This window comes from Orcinus orca, chromosome 18 (genome assembly GCF_937001465.1).
Source record: "Orcinus orca chromosome 18, mOrcOrc1.1, whole genome shotgun sequence".
In the NCBI taxonomy this organism is placed as follows: domain Eukaryota; kingdom Metazoa; phylum Chordata; class Mammalia; order Artiodactyla; family Delphinidae; genus Orcinus; species Orcinus orca.
In genome coordinates, this window is record NC_064576.1 from 75591828 (window position 1) to 75606837 (window position 15010).

Consider the following 15010-nt stretch of genomic DNA (forward strand, 5'->3'; position numbering starts at 1 on the left):
ATGTGAGAGGAATAAGCCAAATTGGGGCCTCACCTCAAGGTCTTTATACAACTTGCTCCTTCTCTTCTGCCTTTAATGTTGCCTCCGGAATAACGGCCTTGACTGCCGTCGTGAGGGCTTCCGGGATCTGACTTAAGTCCGGGTTATGTCATAAGGCACTGAACTTGGAGTCATGCCTGCGTTCAAATCCCATCTCTGCCTCTGTCTTTGTTCATTAGTTTGAAGCAGTGAAGAAGCGCGTAGGCTTTGGGGTGGGGGAGCCGCAGGACCCCCAGATGAATTACCTAACCTGCCCAAGCGTCCATTTGATTGTGTATGAAATGGAAATCATTCGGTTGACCTTGTAGGTTTGCGTGACTACTCAGTGTCATGATGTTTTGAAAGCACTTAGTACGGGGGCCTGACATGTAAGCACTTCATAAATGGTGGCCTTTTCGGGTTATAATCAGACTCTTCCCTCCCTCCCTCCCTCCCTCCCTCCCTCCCTTCGCTAATCGGTCACTGAGTGCAGGGGAGCACGCTAGCCCTTGAGGGCTGATGGGCAGAAGCCGAGGGAGCGGCATTTGCACCTGGGGGAGGGCACAGACCCAGGTGTGCAGTGGGCTTCTGGGTCTGAGGGAGCAAGGTAGACGGTGCGGGTATTTGTTTAATTTGAATTTCTGTGTCTGAATTTCTAATGTTTCAGTATTATCCTCACCTCCACTCCCCAGCCAGTTATAGAGTCCTCTGACAGAGGCCCTTCTAATGCGGTTTCCTTCACAGACCCTGACCTGAGGCCACCTCAGCGTGGTCCCTCCTGCTCTTGTGGCCCTGTGGCGCTTTGTAGCTCAGTCATTAAGAGTTTTGGGGTAATCTGTAGACAATATGCAGCTAAAAGTGTCTTGGTCTCCATCACAACGCATCCTTGCCTGAGGCCTCTTGTATACTAAGCACTCAGCCTCCTACCAGCCGCGTTAAATTTAACCTAGTTCAGCGTTTCCCTGTGACACATTTTGAAATAGTGTTGGGTTTTGTGTGTGCGCGTGTGTGTGAGATAACTGAAGATGTCTTCTATTTCGAATAAAGAGAAGACATAGTCTTGAATGATGCCTTGGCTTTTTCATTCTAGAAGTTTTTCAAAAGTTTCCTGTAACGAGTTCCAGTGGATTTCAGGGTTTACCATCATATTGAATGTACAACCTATAATTATCTTTTTTTTAATGAATGCATAATTTGCATTCTTCCCTCTCAGTTAATGCGAAATGAATTAGGAGAAAAAAGTAACATTTTAACTTAATTTAAAATAGGTTTTATGTGATCGGCCCTGTCAGGGGGCAGGTCTGGTTTTCTGTTAGCAATTATTAAACAAAATAGATGAGCCCCCGTTGATAGAGGGAGGCTCTTCTGGGGGCAGACGGCTAACTCCCTGCTTTGTTTTCCGCTGCAGGCAGTGACCACGACCGCGGAGCCCGATGTGCACGGCAGGCGGGAAGGCCAGGCCGGCGGCCTCTGGGAGGAAGGCGTGCGCGAGGAGCCGGGGGACACGGAGGCGCGCGTGGGTCTGAACCGCGCTGCCCTGTGCCCGCGGGCTCCCGGACCCCAGACCATGACCACGGCCCAGAACGGCCACGGGCGCGGAGCTGCGGTCCCCGGTCCCATCTCTGATCCCAAAGACCCCGGCATGGTGACCTACCCGGCGTGTCGACGGGAGGCGCGGCTCAGCCCGGCCCGCCTCCTGCGCCTCTTCTCCGCCGGCGCGAACAGGACGCGCGCGGACCCCGAGCGGCCCCGGCCCGCCGGCCTCGTGGGCAGCTCCTCCACGTGGAACGCCCTGGCCTCCTTCCGGAAAATGGGGTCTTTCAAAAAACTGAAGACCTCGGTCCTCCAGGGAATTCAGAATCGGGAGGGATGGGACGCCGCCAAAGAGGGGGCCGAGGAACGCGACCTGGGCAAGGCGGTCCCCAACGGCGTGGCGGCCGGAGCGCCCGCGGGCAGGTGCCCCCCGGGGCCGGGCTTCGCGTCCGACGGCTCGGACCCCGAGGACCCCGACGACGGCTTCGCACGCGGCGCTCCCCGGTCCCGCAGCATCCGCCGCGCCTACGGCCTGGGGCGCATTCGCCTCCTGGACCCGGAGCCGCCCGCCCCGGAGCCCGCGGCGTGCGAGGCCCCGGCGCGGGAGCCCGAGAGGAACGGCGTCTGCAGGCGGAGCAAGAGTACGGACAGCCTGACCTTCCTTAAGAAGAGCTCCTTCCGGAGGAAGTCGGCCTCGCACCTGGCCGAGCTGCGGCGCGCGCCCGAGAGCGGGGCCCCGCGGAGGACGCTGAGCGGCTCGTCCGCGGACTCCGACAGCTCCGGCGGGGCCCCCGCGAGGCCCAGGCGCTGCAGGAGCCCGCTGCGGGCCCCGGACCTGGCCCGGGTGCTGCGGCTCGTGGGTGACGGCGCGGCCGGCCGGCCGGGGGACCCCGGGGGCGCCCCGCCCGGGCCGCGGCCGCACAGCCGGCTGCACGACGACTACTCCCGCCGCGCGGTCGCCGGCCCCGAGCGCGGGCGAAGGGGCGAGGAGCCCCAGGACCCCGGGCTGGCGGGTGCTGGGGGCTCGGCCAGTGACGCGGCTGCCGGAGGTGCCGTTCCTCGCGCCCCCGGCTCTTCCTCCAGGCCCCCGGTCCGGGAGGTGTCGGACAGGGGCTCCAAGGAACCGGGCCCTGGCGACCGGTCTCCCGTGGAGCCCGAGCCTCCTCTCGGTCCTCCGAGGCCCACCACGCCCAAGCCCCCCAGCCCTCGGAGCCCCGACGCAGCGCCTGCCAAGTGTCCCAACAGCGTCAGCGCGCTGTCCCTGAGTTCAGTGGACAGCGAGGAAAGGGCAGAGGGGCCCGTCCAGAGGGAGCAAGGCCCCGGGTCCTTCCAGGATGCGGTGCAAACCGCCTGTGACCTGGGCAGTGAGAACACCGGCGCCGGCAGCCACCCGCAGCAGAGCCTCGGGGGGACGAACTGTCCAGAAGAAAAGACGGACGAGGTAAGGGCCGAGCGGGACATCCTTGGTGACCCGCCACTGCTTTATTTCCCGGGAGTTGAATTAGAAACGTGCAGTTTGATACCTGTCAACGCCTGAGTGTTGATGGTTCAAAGGAACTTTTATGATGGTTATTGTACTTATTTATTTTTTACTGGTAACTACATACTTTAATTTAAAAATAGCCTATTTATCTAAAGTAGCATGTACTTATTTTTAGAGTAGAACATAAGCATCTCATGAATTGAATTCACTAATAACTGTCAAGGCTCCAAGAGCAATGGTCTTTTCATATCCTGTCAAGAATCCGGGCAACCTTACTGTGTAATTTTCACTTTATAAATGCATTCAGTAATGTTCCCTGACAGAGCTGAGAGCCGAGGAGATAGATGCATGCGTGTGTCCATATTGCAAATTGTTCTCTCCGTAAGTTCCTAGACTGTATCACAGGTATAAATTGGTGCTTGCAACGGTTCCTTCCCACCGATCCCCGATAGGACCTCAGCTTTGCCTTGCTGCCTGTAGATGAGTAATGATACAGCAAACTTGGAAGCCAAGGCAGCCTCTGGACTGTTTTTAACCTTTGCTTTACAGGGAGTCTTAGAAGGTAGAGCCTACCACACATCACTTAGAGGAGATCTAAACCTGCCTCATGGGTCCCTGGGTAGCCAGAGAAGGGAGGCTGCCTCACCTTTTCTGGATCTGGGTTTGCATGGAGACCTGGGGCGGCCAGTCTGCCTTCCAGAGGTCTTGTATGTTGATGACCACTTGCTCATTTGCATATTTCCAAAGAAGTCCATGGAACAGTTGTAAGGACACGGGACTAGGTGTCAGCCGTGGGAAGGACTCCCGACTCTGCTCTGGTTTGTGTTACTGATCAAGGCCTGAGCCGGTCTGAGCTTCACCTCTCCCTGGATGATGAGATGAAGTGTAATTCCTTACCCCAAGCACCCCGTCCTGCCATACTGATGGTTCAGGACACCCCCCTCCTCCTTCAAAAGAGGGATTTGCCTAGTTCTAGAGGGTTCTTTATGCTAAAGGTGGAGATTTTATTTTCTGCTTAACAAAATCAAAAAAAAAATCATTAAAATATTTTATTCCTGAGCACGTATTAACTAAACATATTCAAGAGTTAAGTTTCTAACTTAGTTACTTCCCAGGGTAATTTTTGACCATTATATACTTTTATATGCATATTTGCTGTTCTTAGTTTATATCATTTAGTTTCTACCCACAAGGGATCACCAAAGAGAGAAAGCAGAAGGACACAAGTTATTAAGAGTGCATGCATGTTGATAATTCTATGGATTTTCTTGAAGATATTCATTACATTTTTAGGTTGCATTCATTTCCGCAAAATTCTCATGTAGCACAACAAGCTTCCTCTTGTGCTTTTAGAGTAAATGTCAGAAAGAGAAAATATAGTGATGATTTTGCCCAGTTTGCATTGTATATATTGGTAATATTTAGTGTTACTTGCAGAGAAGTACTTGCAAAATATAGTCTGAAACGTCCTTTTATTTTGACATTTAGAAACAAAGTGCAAACAAAACAAAACAAAAAGCACCTTGCGAAATGCAACAGTTCCAACCTTCATGGGTTAGAAGCAGTATTTATCAGTCTTATATAGCCTCCCATAAAACTAAATAACAGTCTTTACTATATTTTAATGTACACTGTTATTTTTTAATTTATTCAGAGTATGGTTCCACCTATATGTTTAAAGCTATTTGGGGCTGTGGTTACGGTTGAATTTTAAAAAGTTGAAACCTGTGTGTATTATGATGTTATTTAAGATGCATATGCATCATGAAATTTTCAATAAGGGAGAATAATTTTTTAAATTTAGAATCATTTATTTGTAACATACTACTCTAAAAGGGACAAAATCTTTGAAAAACTGCACAGTTTAACAAGAATGTACAAAAATAGCCTCCTAGGCGTTGTACTCCTGCCACCTAGTGGTAAACTTTGTTGTAACAACGATGATCTGGGGAACGAGACTGAAATCGTTACTTGGTTGTGAAATGCAGCTGAGCATTTATACCTGTTGCCCTATAAAGGTACAGACACAGGCCCTAGTTCCTGGTGGTGCTGACATGTACCGTAGGTGAAGCTCTTTTAAGTGATGAGAATCCATTGTCACTCCTTTACAGGGAGCTTAAGTCTTCTTTGGGTAAATGTTTCTAGTTTGGTTGGGGTCCCAGCTCTGCCTTCCAAATGATGCCAAACGTTAGGCAAAAGCCCTTGAACCTCTCAGAGGTGGAATGTGCGAGAGCGTTCTGTGCCTTGGAGGTTTGTAAGAACCAAGGAAACCGTGGCTGACGGTCCACGCTGGCTGACGTTGTCTGCTGGTCACTATCCGTTTGATGATCTTTCCATCCTCGACTGACCTGACTTCTCCAGACAGTGGCCAGTTAAGGGCAGTTTTTTCCAAAACTGGTTGTTAACACTCACCCTGTTGCAGGCTTCTGGGGGACTGTGAGATTTACATGTTTATTCAGTAACACGTCTCATCAAATTCTGGAGTACCTCCCAGGTGTAAGACACTCAGGTGTAGCTCTAAGGAATAGTGGGTGATGTCGAGGAAGATTACTGATTACCCAAGATGTATCTAAGTCATAGTAGAATATGAAGGATGGATTAAATTCCTCAAAAGAGGGAAAGCCATCATGCTGCGGGATTTCACAGGAGTTGTGGTTCTTACCCACGTCCCAAATCAAGGAAAGCTTAATAGGGGTGATCACATCTGACTTGAAGAAGGTGAGATTTCTGCAGGTAGTTATGGAGGGGAAGGTGGGGCATTTCAGTGGTCAGATGTACAGCGATTTTATGTGGTTTGAGAGAACAGGATGTAACAGTTTGATCTGGTGTTGCAGAACCATCCCAGTTAAGATGAAATTGTTAGGTTCAGATCATGGACTCTTGGATTCCAGATAGTCTGTACGTTACGTGATAAGCATTGAGGAATCAAAGATGTTTCTGAATAGAGAAGGGCCAGGCTCAAAACTGTGTGTTGGAGAAGTTAATTCACCATCAGTAAAGAAGAAAACTAGCAAGGTGACCGGAGGGAAAACTGTCAGGAACTTATTGCCACAGCGATCTTGGAGGTAACAAGGCTCTGAAGCATGGGGGAGGGAATCCAGTATGTGAGGAAGGACAGAGTGAGTGAAACAACACATAATAAACAAAGCGTACCTTGTCATTCATTTATTACCTACCTGGGCGTGCCAGACACGGAAAAGAAAGAGTTAAAAAGCAAATGGGGGCTTCCCTGGTGGCGCAGTGGTTGAGAGTCCGCCTGCCGATGCAGGGGACACGGGTTCGTGCCCCGGTCCGGGAAGATCCCACATGCCGCAGAGCGGCTGGGCCCGTGAGCCACGGCCGCTGAGCCTGCGCGTCCGGAGCCTGTGCTCCGCAACGGGAGAGGCCACAGCAGTGAGAGGCCCGCCTACCGCAAAAAAAAAAAAAAAAAAAAAAGCAAATGGCTCTTATTCTCTAGGCTCGAAGTCCAAGTGGTAGATTGGGATATATAAGGGTAATTGTGATAACTAACGTGTCAGGAGGAATGTACTAGGCGCCTTGGAGCAACACAGACAGGATTCTTAGCTCCGGGTGAAGAGGGCACGATGCAGGGGGAAACGCCGGAGTGGGGTCTTGAAGGAGATCAGGATGGGGATGCACCAGGTGGCAATGGAGGGAGAGCGGCAGGGCCTTCCAGTCCAGGTGGAAGCGTGGGGAGGGGGAGGTGTGGGACACGGGGCGGGACTCAGCCAGGGGAGCGACCTGAGCTTCCTTTCCTCCGCTGTAAAGTGGCAAGAGTGGCTGCCGGCTGCCTAGAGGCTGCCCAGGGTCTTTGGGAAGGTTAAGAGGGCGATGCACGTGGAGTCCTTAGCTCCCAGCTTTGCTGTAGCGTGTCCACAGGAGGTGAGTCTGCTGTGCTCATTGCTGGACAGGGTGGCTGGGTGAGCGGGAGCGATGAGATTGGAGAGGCCCGTCAGCACGATTAGGAAGGACCTCGCTGGGCCCCGCAGAGTGTGGACTTGTCCTTGCAGGCTGTGGAAAGCCAGAGGAGTGTGAGGCAGGGACCACAGAGTGCGGCTGGCTACACAGAGAGGCTGGGGATGGGACGGCCCTGGGGACAGACAGAGTCCCTCGATAGTCTAGTCCAGCGGTGATGAGCGCTGAACTAAGGCCATGGAAATGGGGCAGGGGCTGATTCCAAAGTGATTTTGCAGTTATGTTTTTAATTAGCATTGGAGTGTCTGGGCGGAAAGAGAAGTCAAAGGTGACTGCCGACGGAGAGGATACTGTTGTGTAGGGACCCAGAATCAAGCCCCAAAGACACTGGACCAGCGCTGAACTTAGGTCCTCACCCAGCCCTTGCGCTAACACGATGGCAGCTCAAGGGGACCCTTACAGTTGGCTCCAGCGCTCAAATGTTTGAGGGTCTTGTAGCTTTCTTCCTCAGGGACGTGTGCCCTCAAAATCGTCGCAAGCCCTCGCGGTATGCAGCCTTACGCAGTTGAGACGATTTGAGCGCTGGACCGGGAGACTCTAGTTCTGCGGGATGCAGTGTTATTCCTGCGTGGGGCTTCGACCCGCCAAGGTCACCATCCCCACCTGGGGCTGTCCGGCCTGGGTGCCTGGGGACTTCCTGTGCTCCGTCGGCCCCTGCCCCTGGACCACTGCCAACTTTTTGCTGCTGCCTCTGGAAAAGGAGGGTATTTCTGTGGCATCGCCAGGTACACTGTCACTAAAATAAAGCCTCTGTCTAGCTTCTAGTACTGGAATAATCACTCCAGCAGGTCAGGAGGAGCTAAGTTAGGCCTATTTTCAGCGTGGATTAGGAACTCCGGAGCTTTACGATGCTCGCTAGGGGTACTTCGTACGTAATGGTGGTTCCGAGGTACTGTTTTTTCTGTAATTTAATCAGAGACACGGAAATATTGCATAATTTTGACTCTTTGCAGATTACTTAGACATTACTCTCCAGGTTACTTAAATAGGTACTTGGGAGATTTAAACAGTTCTGCTGGAGGTTAGAATTATCCACAGCTGTTTCACAGAGCCTAGAAATTCCAGAAAGATGAGGTTGCCTACATAGAGGTAAATGTAGTGACCCTAGAAAACCTGCCCAAGATTTTTAGGAGCTTATTGAGGTATAATTTGCATGACAAAATTCACCAATTGTAGGTATACCTGTATGCCTGCACAAGAGCCTAGTTTTTATAGAAATTACTGTAATAACCATTTGTCGTCAAGTATAAACGATACACTGTATCATATTTGCTATGAAGTTTAAGCTTTCTAAAGTATATGAAATTCTTAAAAGAAATGGTATGAACCAGTATCACAGTGTATTTGTCCAAGTTTTAGTATCTTTGCTTATTTGGTGCCTTGTTTTAATTGGTGGGTAACAAAGGTGGGTAACAAAGGCTTAATGAAGTTATGGAATGTAGAAAAGTAGTGTCAGTATTCTTTGCGGGAAACTTGAGCCTGATGGTTAAGAAACTGATGGCAGTACATGTGTTTTTCTCATGTTCTGTTTTTCTCATCTTAAGCTTCCCTATGATAATCAAGAAGAAAGAGTGTCCGAGGTTGGGAATTACTTTCCCGCTGGCCCGGTGACACACGTTCACTTTGATGTGTCTGCCACGACCGTCAGAAGGAAGGCCGTAGGCATGAGTTGACAGGAGCACATCACAGTTTGTCACACGTCCCTGTATAAACCGAACGCTACCCCTGTTTCTCCCACCAGGGAGAGTGTGAGGACACAAGGACGATGAGAATGCTCCATTCACTCAGGTGGAGCACAGTGAAGCTGAGGGGAGGACTTCAGGGGGTCGCCCCCAGTTCAGGAATGGGGGCGGGGGAGCCCCAGGATTGGTTGCCAGCCAGCGATGCCAGCATTTCCCAGTGGTGGGGAGGCTCTCCGGTGTAGAATAGTCGGGCTTTCTAGGAACGCTGCCCAAGTTCAAGTCCTGGCTTTGCTGCTAACCAGCTGTACGTCCTTAAGAAAAATACTTGACTTATTTAAGCCTCATTTCTTTAAAAATGGAGGTAATAATAGCTATCAGGAGTAAATGAAATAATGCATATAAGATACATACCACAGTGCCTGGAACATAGTAGAATATTATTAAGCTTACTATCATTATTATTAATCTTATAGTTTATCTTGTCATATTACAAACTATATTATTATATTACATATAATATTATATATATTATTAAACAATATTATAAAAATTATATTAATTTTATAGTTAAAATTAAAATTTTACTACATTACATGTTATATGTTATAATTAAAGTTATACTATTGGCTATATTAGTAATCATTAATATTAACAATAAAGCATAAATATTAGCTTTTATCATATTCATTGTTGGTTAAAATTGCCGCCTTTGGTCAGACCCTTCAGTACAAACCAGTTAAATTCTGCAAATTACTTCCCATCTTGTAGCCGGAGTGTCTCACAGTTTGGAATCGGACCACCCAGGTTGCAAGGTAAAGGCACAGGTCCTGAGCCCCACCTGGGGCTACTGAATCAGAAGCAGTAATCTGGACCTTTAACACTATACCCAGGGAAATATCTCAGGCACTGAAGCTTGCGACCTGCTGTCCAGGCCGAGGCTCCTCTAGGTACTGATATCCTGTATGTTAGGTTAGGGCATTTCTCTTCCACATCTACCCCCGCTGACTCTTGGTTTAGGAAAGAGAGGCATTAACCCCTGAAAGAGTTAAACGTGACTTGTAGTCCTGGTTTTCTCATTGGATTCTATTAACCTGATACGAATCTCTATAGAGTACAAACAGCAGTTCCCCAGGGATGAAATTAACACCTTTCAAGCAAGAAGTAAATGGTGGAATAAAGAATTTGGTCTAAAATATGTTGATCAGAAATTGCTACACCCTCTGCCGGGGACGGGAGTTTTACCGCCTCCCTTTGGAACTTTAACAATGTCATTGGCTCTTACAAGTAAAAGTATCAACAGCAACCACTCATGTTTAGCGGATGGTTTTTCAGTGAATAAAGATTCTGCTCAGCCACCCTGTCAAGGAGGTCAACATTTTTGGATTTGGGTTTTTGTTTTTAAACAATGAATAAACTGAGGCATGGAGAGGTTACAGGCCCCTCCCAAGCCCCACAGGGGCTGGAGCCAGGCCTTTTTTTTTTTTTTTTTTTTTGCGGTACGCGGGCCTCTCACTGCTGTGGCCTCTCCCGCTGCGGAGCACAGGCTCCGGACGCGCCGCTAGGAACCCGTGTCCCCTGCATCGGCAGGCGGACTCTCAACCACTGCGCCACCAGGGAAGCCCCATCTGTAATTCTTTTACTGCAGGTTTTGAACTAAACATCCTGGAGATCTTTTGCAGCATTGCGCGTTCAATTCTCACGGAACACCTTGGTGCCGCCGTGGTCTTCCTTCCCTCCGGGGTGGTCCCTGTTCCCACAGCCCCAGGAGCTCTACCCAGAGCGCTCCTGGGGAACAGCAGATCTAATCAGGCTCGGGGTTTACTTGACTCCTCAGGTTCATGGGCTGGACGCTTTCAAGTGTAAAGGAGGGGGTGACAGAGTGTATCTGACGTCAGTGAGAGTTGCCAAAAGGAACAGCGGGTCCCCACGAAGCCCTCCCTCCTCTGACTTCCCTCTGGAGTGCTTTTCCCACCCTCCCGTCACCACGCCCTCGTCATCCACTGCCTCCTGTCATTGTGTCCCGGGCCCTTTTCTCCTCCCAATGCAGTGATGCTTCCCACTGAGCCTAAAATATGGAAGAGAGACGTTTGAAAAGGCCTAAATCTTTCCTTTTACACTCTGTCACCAGCAGAGGAAACTTGTTGGTTAGAAAAGATGCATTACCTTGCCCCCCACGTGTCTGGTACCAAATAGGAGACTTTTTATTTTTATCTTATTTATTTATTTTTGGCTGCATTGGGTCTTCGTTGCTAAAGGTGGACTTTCTCTAGTTGCGGCGAGCGGGGGCTACTCTTCGTTGCGGTGTGCGGGCTTCTCATTGTGGTGGCTTCTCATTGCGGAGCACAGGCTCTAGGCGTGTGGGCTTCAGTAGTTGTGGCGCGTGGGCTCAGTAGTTGTGGCTCGCGGGCTCTAGAGCGCAGGCTCGGTACTTGTGGTGCCCGGGCTTAGTTGCTCCGCGGCAAGTGCGATCTTCCTGGACCGGGGCTCGAATCTGTGTCTGCTACATTGGCAGGCGGATTCTTAACTACTGTGCCACCAGGGAAGTCCCAAATAGGAGACTTTAAAACAGGATTGTTGACAATGGGGGAAAGAAAATTGAAGTCGGCTTGTTTCCAGGGTACATGGAATTCGAATCGGTTATGAAAGAGACAGGAATGGGATGGTTGATTTCCTGATCTAAGATATTGTTATAGGTTTCGAGATATTAGTTATCCTCAAGTGATAACTTAAGTTCATTTTTATAAAATCACATATAAATGTAGGGTGAGGACAGCTTCCTTGCCACCCAGAACTGCTCACTTATTTGCTCCTTTGTCCACCAGTCACCCATTCATCCCTTGACCCATTCATGAAGCTTTTTAAACTGCCAGTTTCCCAGGCTGCGGACTCCGGGGATGTCACAATGGTATTGGATAATTTGGAAAGAATGTAAGTAGCTGTTGTCATGTGACACCCAGATAAATAAATCAAGGCTATAAAAATATTGCAGTGGTTTTAACAGAGGCACAGGAAAGAGAGCTCAGAGCCCAGGGGAATTGATGAAGTTTTCCTGCAGGAGGTGATATTTCAACTGAATGCTGAAGGATAAAATTTCCAGATTGACAGGGGCAAAAAGGTATCGTAGCGGGAGCAGCCTTTCCCTCATTTCCAATTGCCTCAAGTGGTGTGTGGCAAAGGCGAGTTGTGTGGTGTGGCTGGTGAATAATTGCGTGTGAAGACGGAGCTGGAAAGGCACATTGGATGAGGTTTTGAATGACCCCGGGTTTGTTCTGGGGTGACAGCCAGCTGCGATCTGATGTGTGTTTTAGTGGTAGGATGGAGAATGGGTTGGAGACAAGGAAGCGTTAGGAGACTGTTCCATGGGACGTGATGGACTAGATTCCTCCTGAGATTAACTGTAGCTGTGGTTGGGGAGGGAGAGGGAAACGTTGAGGGGCGCCCAGCATGGGATGACTGGGTACCTGGGACCTCCTCAGCTAGAACACAAAGGCCATCATGATTATGAAGATGCTATTCTGCACTCTACTCCAGTGGCCCTTAGTTTCCTTGATTCTAAAGACATTCTGGGCTGTTGATTTGTATATTTGTGCTGCCAACCATGGCTTGAAATGCGTTGATGCTGGGAACACAGACATCATCCTTCATTGTCCTCCACAGAGAGTAAGCTGGGCCCTGCTTCCCCTTCTCCTTTCCGCCTCACAGATACCAAAATCCATGAACGCTCAAATCCCTTACATACAATGGTGTATTATTTGCATATAACCTACTCACATTCTCCCATATACTTTAAGTCATCTCTAGATAGCTTTTATTTTTTTGCCATGCCATGCGGCAAGCGGGATCTTAGTTCCCCGACCAGGGATCAAAGCCACGCCCCCTGCAGTGAAAGCTCAGAGTCTTAACCACTGGACCACCAGGGAAGTCCCTTTCCCCCTCCTCCTGATTCCTCTCCCTCTCTGTACAAAGGAAGTCAAACAGCGTTAACAAAGTCTCATGTTCAAAAAGGTTTAGACCCAGCAAGGATCTCATTCAGATTTGACAGAGAAATTAAAACCTTTAGAGACAAGCAAAAGCTAAGAGAATTCAGTACCACCAAACCAGCTTTACAACAAATGCTAAAGGCACTTCTCTAGGCAGGATACACAAGAGAAGGGAAAAACCTGCAATAACAAATGCAAAGCAAATAAGAAAATGGTAATAGGAACATACATATCAATAATTACCTTAAATGTAAATGGATTAAATGCTCTAACCAAAAGACATAGACTGACTGAATGGATACAAAAACAAGACCCGTATATATGCTATCTACAAGTGACCCACTTCAGACCTAGGGACACATACAGACTGAAAGTGAGGGGATGGAAAAAGATATTCCATGCAAATGGAAATCAAAAGAAAGCTGGAATAGCAATTCTCATATCAGACAAAATGACTTTAAAATAAAGACTATTACAAGAGACAAAGAAGGACACTACATAACGATCAAGGGATCAATCCAAGAAGAAGATATAACAATTGTAAATATTTATAAACCCAACATAGGAGCACCTCATTACATAAGGCAAATGCTAACAGCCATAAAAGGGGAAATCGACAGTAACACAATCATAGTAGGGGACTTTAACACCCCTGTTTCACCAATGGACAGATCATCCAAAATGAAAATAAATAAGGAAACACAAGCTTTAAATGATACATTAAACAAGATGGACTTAATTGACATTTATAGGACATTCCATCTAAAAACAGCAGAATACACTTTCTTCTCAAGTGCTCATGGAACATTCTCCAGGATAGATCATATTTTGGTTCACAAATCAAGCCTTGGTAAATTTAAGAAAATTGAAATCGTATCAAATATCTTTTCCAACCACAACGCTATGAGACTAGATATCAATTACAGGAAAAAAATCTGTAAAAAATGCAAACACATGGAGGCTAAACAATACACTACTAAATAACCAAGAGATCAGTGAAGATATCAAAGAGGAAATAAAAAAATACCTAGAAACAAATGACGATGAAAACACAATGACCCAAAACCTATGGGATGCAGTAAAAGCAGTTCTAAGAGGGAATTTTATAGCAATACAATCCTACCTCAAGAAACAAGAAAATTCTCAAACAACCTAACCTTAAAGCAATTAGAGAAAGAAGAACAAACAAAACCCGAAGTTATTATAAGGAAAGAAATCAAAGATCAGAGCAGGGATAAATGAAATAGAAACAAAGAAAACAATAGCAAACATCAATAAAACTAAAAGCTGGCTCTTTGAGAAGAAAAATAAAATTGAGAATCCTTTAGCCAGACTCATCAAGAAAAAGAGGGAGAGGACTTAAATCAATAAAATTAGAAATGAAAAAGGAGAAGTTACAACAGACACCGCAGAAATACAAAGCATCGTAAGAGACTACTACAAGCAACTCTATGCCAATAAAATGGACAACCTGGAAGAAATGGACAAACTCTTAGAAAGGTATAACCTTCCAAGACTGAACCAGGAAGAAATATAAATATATAAACAGACCAATTACAAGTAATGAAATTGAAACTGTGATTAAAAATCTTCCAACATACAAAAGTCCAGGACCAGATGGCTTCATAGGCGAATTCTGTCAAACATTTAGAGAAGAGCTAACACCTATCCTTCTGAAACTCTTCCAAAATATAGCAGAGGGAGGAACACTCCCAAACTCACTCTACGAGGCCACCATCACCCTGATACCAAAACCAGACAAAGATACTACAAAAAAAGAAAATTACAGACCAATATCACTTATGAATATAGATGCAAAAATCCTCAACAAAATACTAGCAAACAGAATCCAACAGCACATTAAAAGGATCATACACCATGATCAAGTGGGATTTATCCTAGGGATGCAAGGATTCTTCAATATACACAAATCAATCAATGTGGTATACCATATTAACAAATTGAAGAATAAAAACCATATGATCATCTCAATAGATGCAGAAAAAGCTTTTGCAAAATTCGACACCCATTTATGATAAAAACTCCCCAGAAAGTGGGCATAGAGGGAACCTACCTCAACATAATAAAGGCCATATGCGACAAACCCACAGCAAACATCATTCTCAATGGTGAAAAACTGAAAGCATTTCCTCTAAGATCAGGAACAAGACAAGGATGTCCACTCTCACCACTGTTATTCAACCTAGTTCTGGAAGTCCTAGCCATGGCAATCAGAGAAGAAAAAGAAACAAAAGGAATACAAATTGGAAAAGAAGAAGTAAAACTGTCACTGTTTGCAGATGACAATGATACTATACATAAAGAATCCTAAAGATGCC

At 47.3% G+C, this 15010-nt stretch overlaps 1 protein-coding gene across 5 annotated transcripts in view; it reads left to right on the plus strand.

Annotated features, from left to right (window-relative positions):
• The window catches only part of SPATA13 (spermatogenesis associated 13), a 263660-nt gene that overhangs the window by 189478 nt on the left and 59172 nt on the right, over positions 1–15010 (plus strand). For all 5 annotated transcript variants that reach the window (XM_033409367.2, XM_049701303.1, XM_033409371.2 and 2 more), the window contains one exon: positions 1427–2992. In XM_033409367.2, coding sequence (XP_033265258.1) covers positions 1427–2992 — 1566 coding nt within the window. The remainder of the gene's footprint in view (positions 1–1426; positions 2993–15010) is intronic.